The following is a 6,575-nucleotide window of genomic DNA, read 5'->3' as shown; positions in this document are numbered from 1 at the left end:
CCTGCAATTGAGTCGTCGCTTCATCTCCCCGCACGCACCGTGACAGAATAGTGATAAAGAGGATGTGGATAAAAAAGATGACAAAAACAACAATGTAGAACATAGTAATACTTCACCTATATGTCCATAAACAGCGAAGGTTTAGTTGCTTCACTTACAAATAATGATGAAGTCAATGATGACAAGAGTGGATATAATATACATGTTGACATTAACGGCAATGAAGAATACATTAGAAGTTTACCTGTTTCTTCTGCAAATGGTGACAGTTTTGTTGCCATGTGTGCACAAAATGATAAAAACACTGATAACGATTATGATAAATACGATATCCTAAATGGATAAATAGATAAAATGAAAATGACTGTTTTGCTACTGCCTCCATCAGTACTGATGACATTCGTGGTTCTGAAAAAGACTTAACATTTGGAGGTTTAACATTTAGAGATGAAGAGCAGCACATGACAGACTCCAGCTGATAAATCAAGAGTTAGAGGAGGAGGATGAAGAAGATGATGATGAATATGATGGAAGTAGCAGTTTTGAAGATTCTGAAGATGAGGATTGCAGCATGTATCCCAAGAAGCTATACTCTGATCCAGCTTACCCAGGAGCGGTCTTCCAGGCTCTTGAGAACATGATGTTGCATTCGGTCCTCACTGACTTGACCCTCTTCACAAAGGATGGATACCAATTCCAGGTTCATTCCTTTGTCTTGGTTGCGGTCAGTTACCTTATACAGACGAGACTCAGACAGAAGCCCAAGCAAGAGCAGTATATCTCATTGTATATGGGTCCCGAGGTTCATGGTTCAGGGTTGGCAGCAGTGGTGGAGTTGGCCTATACGGGGAACATCAGCATTCTGAACAAAGGCAATATAGAATGGATTTGGTCTGCAGCTGTATGCCTGGAAGCTCCGAGAATTCTAGAACTCTGCAAAGAGGAGGAAGAGAGAGAGGAGGACGAGGCAAGAGGAAAGAAAGTGGACAGAAAAGAGATTTCTGCTGAGGAACATATGAAAATTAGTCTACAGCAAATCAGACAGATGTGGACACAGAGAATGGGATGCGACGGGGAGATTGAAGCGGCAGGAAGAGTATTTCATGTTAAGAGATTTGGAAATATGGCAAAAGTTTGAGTTTCCTATGCATGAGGCTAAATGCTCCCTCCATATCTTACACTTTTATACTTCTCTAGCTTTAGTATTAATTTCATGCCCTCTGCATTTGCAAAACTGCTTTATGTATTTATTATAAGTTTTATGTATGTCCCGCCTTCATGAAGCTCACCGGGCGCGCCTGGCTGCTAGCAGCGACTACTTCAGAGGCATGTTTACCAGCAGTATGAAGGAAAGCAGACAGGAATCGGTGTCTCTGCTGTTAGTCGGGGCCGCCAAGTTTGAAGCCCTCCTGCACTACACATACAGCGGGGCTCTTGCTCTCGGATGGGGCTGCGTGTTTGATCTCACCTGTACATCTCTGCAATTACAGTTCCAGACTGCCTTCTCACTGTGCCTTAACTTCCTGCAGCAAGAAATAGATGCTTACAGCTGCCTAGGCGTAGCATCTTTCGCAGAGGCCTATGGAATGGCGGACTTACTTGCACTGGCTGATGACTTTGTCTTGAGGCACTTTCAAGACGTGTCCATCACTCCAAAGTTCCAAGATCTTCCTGTAGAGAAACTGAAGAAGTACCTTCAGAGTGATTCTCTCTGTGTTCCCTCGGAGCTGCCCGTGTTCAAAGCAGTCATGTGTTGCATCAAAGCCTTTCCCAGAAAGCGGGTCAAACTTGCCAGGGAGCTGATGGGAACCATACAGTTTCCCCTCATGACCTTTAAGGAGTTCAAAGAAGTCAAGTCCATAACATCTTTGCCGAGAATTGGCGCCAAAAGACTATACGATTCTCTCCTCGAGGAGTTCTGTTCCAGTTCTTAAGTCCAATTTCAGGGCCTATATGCCTAAAGACACTCTAGTCCTGGTTGGGGGTGAGAGGATCACTAATAATTTTGACAAACGTAGACCGTGTAGGGAAATTTGTGTAGGTTTAGCAATTCCTTGCAGAACCACGTTGGATTGGTGAAGAAAGTAGAGTGGAGAATGCTGGGAACTTTACCTGAGAAACCAAGATTCAGTCATGGAGTTGGGGTAATGAGGGACAAGCTTTATGTAGTTGGCGGACGGCATTATTATGGCAAAGCTGATACCATGAATTGCACCTACAGGTAAGATGTAGCATGAGGACTCATCTATCTGACCTTGTCCAAGTTTGCGCTCTCACACTGTTGACCTCCTGTTCAATCTTTCAACTAGGTACGATCCCATCCAAAACGTTTGGCAAAGGTTGGCCGATATGCATGAGACAAGAGGCAGCTTCACTCTAGTGGTCCTGAATGGCAAAATATATGCAATTGGTGGAGAGAGGGACTCAGAGGTCAATATGGAGAGTGTGGAGGTTTACTGCCCCAACACAAATTCTTGGAGGTTAGTACATTAAATGAGTAGCACAAGAAATACATTTGTAATTTCAGGAAGAATCTAAAAGGCATGCATGATTCTAGATCAACATCAGCTGTTCTTCCTGGAACAATGTTCTAAAACGTAATCACATGCCTGAAACATGTCTGAATGTTGTGTAAGAGCCAAACCCTAAATCAAACTCTTACCCTAAACTTTAATTTGTTTACGGACCTTTGTCAGATTAGGCACCATATTTTTGTTCAAATGAAAGCCATGTTGTAAGGGATAGATGTAAAGTCCATTCAGTGGGTTGTATGCTTTGTCTAATTTTCACGGCACATTTTCAAGAGTTTTGTGTCACCAGGAATTGTTCTGATAAGATATGTTATATTGTGTCAGCTCAACAAATGACAGCAAAGTAATAACATTATGAGCCATTGGACAGACTGTATGTCTATCCTTCATAACATGAAGTTGTCATAGGCATCTACCCTAAGCAAGGTCCAGAGGAATGTTGCTCCAGGACAACTAATGTTGATTCCGAATTGATGTCCTACTTGGCAAAGTCATTTAACTTCACAGAACATATAGCAAATAAGTGTTGTCAAATGTACCGACTTAGGTACCAGTCAGTACTGACATTTAAAAAATGTGATGATACTAGCATTTCCCGTGAGCATTCTGAACGCTGTTGAGTGGATTCTTAAACACCTCTGATTGGCCATCGTGTTCACGTGCCATTGTGCTTTCAACACCCTGTTGAAAAAAAACAGTATGCTGGTTAGGCATGTTTTGAGGCATGGCTGCTGGCTTTAGCTGGGTTAAGCTGGTCCTTAGCTGGTCATGAGCAACTAGTTCCTGCTCAGGACCAGCTTAAACCAGCTCAAACCAGCAGCCATGCCTCAAAACATACCTAACCAGCATATGCTGTTTTTTCAACAGGGCAGATATGTCTGTGATTGGCTACAATGATCATCGCTTCACACTCTTCACTGAACACTTACACAGATACACATGGGAGCATTTGAAAGCCACGTCTATCAGTGGATTCGTCAACGAATCCCTAATATATCTGCTCATGGACGGATCCTCCGAGCAACAGTGCTCAAAACGCTCGCATCAACAGTGCTCAAAACGCTCACGAGAAATGCTGGTATCATAACATTTAAAAAAAAAAATTCTGTTCCAACTGGTTCAGAAGTCGGTACTTTTGACAACACTATTGCAAATGCATTATGCAAGTCAAACTGTTCCTAATACCTATTGAGAACCATTCAAAGTGAATGATGTCCTTCGTTTAATGGCTGTCTTTTTAATTCTTTCCTACTTCAGTTTTGTCCATCCATTAGGCCACGCTCTATGCTGTCAGGCGGCCAGTGTGTGGAACGGCACAATCTTCCTGTCAGGTGGCTGCCTGTCGTCTATGTCCCTTTACCACCCAGAAAGAGGATCCACTTACCTGGCTGAAATTACACATGATAGAGCCCTGCACTGCATGGAGACCCTAGGTGACCGTTTATATGTGGCTGGAGGGGTTTCATGCGAAGCTGATGGCCATCTGGTAGATCAATTAGTCTGTGAGGTCTATAACCCTGTGGTCAACTCCTGGAGTGCAATTATGCCATTGCCAGTGCCTCATGTTGGGTCAGTATCAGTGGTCTTAGAGGGGAAGGTCCATGTAATTGGAGGCTACTGCCAGGAGGACTACAGTGATACCAAAACAGTGCACCGCTATGATCCTGCAGCAGAACGCTGGGAGAACATGAGCGTGACACCAGGCCCGAACACATACAGTACATAGCTGCCTGTGTGCTGCCCATACCAGCTCATCTTAGACAATAAGAGGGGAATATCTTGAATAAAATGCATTGTTGCATTGTGCATTATCTCCACCTCATGGCAAGATTAAAAAGAAGAAAAAAAAATGTTCAGCTTGGGGCAAAACATGCTGTCAGAAATGATTTGAACAGGTGTTTCACAATATATAGATTATATACTATAAAAGACACTGTAATATTAATGAGCAAGAGAATGTACAGTCCATTGAAAGTCTGTAAAGATTACTGACATTATGACATTGTCGCAATGCCACATATAACCAATCTTATCTGAATAGGGCTTTTCAAAAAAACAAACAAAAAAAAAAACCCATCAACAACACATTGAAATGTCACAGTTATGAACATGCAACGATACATTCCTGGAAACAAATGATCAATTAATTGGCATCAGATATATCTCATTTTCAATTTTGTTGATCACTTTATTGGTTAAATGAATATTAAATTCTCTGAAGCTTTATGCCAAATGTATATGTATATTTTTGTTCGAGATTGCTTCTAGAATCGACGAGGCGTTCCCCCATAGCGACCCCTAGAGGACGCAGTTCGAAGTTCCCATGAAAGGGAACAAAGGGAAATTGTTTATTTCTACTGTGTTCATTTATTTTTTATAGTGCGTTATTGTCAACATGGTTTTCATTTTTACAAATTGAAGATCAAACTTACTTTCTTTGTGTCACAAATACTCTCAACCAAGCTTAGTTTTTATTTAACCCAGAATATTTATTTGATTAGTGTTTTGTGTGCGTGGATTTACATAACTGTTCTTTGACGACACTTTTTTTTAGGTTACCATCATTAAGTTGCCATCTAGGAACATACTCAAGTAAAAAAAAAAAAAAGGAATAAGTTTAGTTTGTAGCTTTATATAATAAAACAATAGAAGTCTATGATAAGCCCTGATTTGGATTGCCAAGTAATGTGCCTGAATGAAAATTAATGTTCCATAGAAGTGTAAAGGAGGACTCTTGTATGTATATCTGAAATAGTGATCTTTTAATTAAATTCATGCATGATTAACACAACAAAGAAACATAAGACATGTTTTCAGGACCAGGTCCTTTTTGACATTTTACGAAATAATTCACACATACAAATTATACAGAAGTAGAATCCAGTGGGTAAAGCAGGTAGCCTGTGAAAGTGGAATAGTTGTACCGTGGATCCACAAAGATCCAGGTTCGGATCCACAGCCTCATGTGAACCTCCTCACCAACATCCAGCTCCATCACGGCTCCATTGGACATTTGGTCATTGCGCTCACCAGAATTATATTCATATGAAGACACAAATCGTGCAGTGCCTTTAAAGATGCTCAGACCCATATCATGGGAGGAAAACGCGGAGCCTGAGTACCTGAAGTAATACACACCTTTAACAGGTGCTGTGAACACTCCTGCAAAAGATACATACGCAAAGATCTCAATACTACAAATTAAACCATGTTAAAAATTCAATGATCAAATTATTAATTTTTCAAATCACAAAAACTTAAAATACAGAAACCTGTGACAGGGTCATATGCATTGCCAATGTTGGTTAGGACTTTATCAAAGATGAGCTTGGTCTCCGTACTAAAAGGCCCTCGGTGTGTATCCTCTGTATTTGACATGGATGCAGTGAATGCCACTTTAGGGCTCTCTGTGAATGGAGAAAAATGGTTAGTTTACTTTAAGCAGTAAATACATCTAGAAAATGCAATGCAATATTCTAAAGTGGTTGCAAAAGAGTGCTATGTAGATTCTGTGGTTACAAACTCAATTTCAAAGTTCAAACATGCATATACATGTCAAACAAACCAGAGAATATACCTTTAATCTGTTTCTGCAGCTCCTGAATCAAGCTTTTCTGCTCTGCGAGTTAATTTTTAGCAGTGTACAGATCCAATGTCAGTCCAATAATTGAAGCTTTAAGCTCCTTCAACTCAGAGTAGATATTCACCACAGGAGTCATAATATCCTCATCATGTGCCATGCAGGAACTTAATATTGAGATTAAGAAAAGCTGAAATAAAGCCATGACTGTTTCTCTTGTGCTAAAGAGAGGAGCGAAGGTCTACAGTCGCCGTGCTTCTTATCTTTATAGAGATAGTCTTGGTTAATGATTAAGAATTTGGAGATTTTAGATCGATCAGATTTACCGCTTATATCTGAGGAAAAAACACACAAACGCAAGTACCCACATTTGAATAATTGATAAGAAAAGTTTCTAGAATTGCACAAGTGAATGTCCATGATTCAGCTGTAGGCTACAAACTACTCAACTCATACAAGTCCTA

General features: G+C 40.7%; 1 protein-coding gene and 1 pseudogene across 1 annotated transcript; one reads left to right on the top strand and one right to left on the bottom strand.

Annotated features, from left to right (window-relative positions):
• Positions 1–665: 665 nt before the first annotated feature.
• LOC107702780 (kelch-like protein 33) lies at positions 666–4,684 on the top strand (annotated as a pseudogene).
• Positions 4,685–5,049: 365 nt separating this feature from the next.
• On the bottom strand, positions 5,050–6,361 carry LOC107702781 (complement C1q-like protein 4). Its single transcript, XM_074187065.1, is given in 3 exon segments — positions 5,050–5,693; positions 5,804–5,938; positions 6,109–6,361. Coding segments are annotated over 3 exon segments (642 nt in total). The 5' UTR covers positions 6,317–6,361; the 3' UTR covers positions 5,050–5,394.
• Positions 6,362–6,575: the final 214 nt, after the last annotated feature.

Source organism: Sinocyclocheilus anshuiensis, unplaced genomic scaffold (genome assembly GCF_001515605.1).
Source record: "Sinocyclocheilus anshuiensis isolate Anshui unplaced genomic scaffold, SAMN03320099.WGS_v1.1 scaffold919, whole genome shotgun sequence".
Taxonomy (NCBI): Eukaryota; Metazoa; Chordata; class Actinopteri; order Cypriniformes; family Cyprinidae; genus Sinocyclocheilus; species Sinocyclocheilus anshuiensis.
This window is presented reverse-complemented; position numbering and strand designations above follow the sequence as displayed.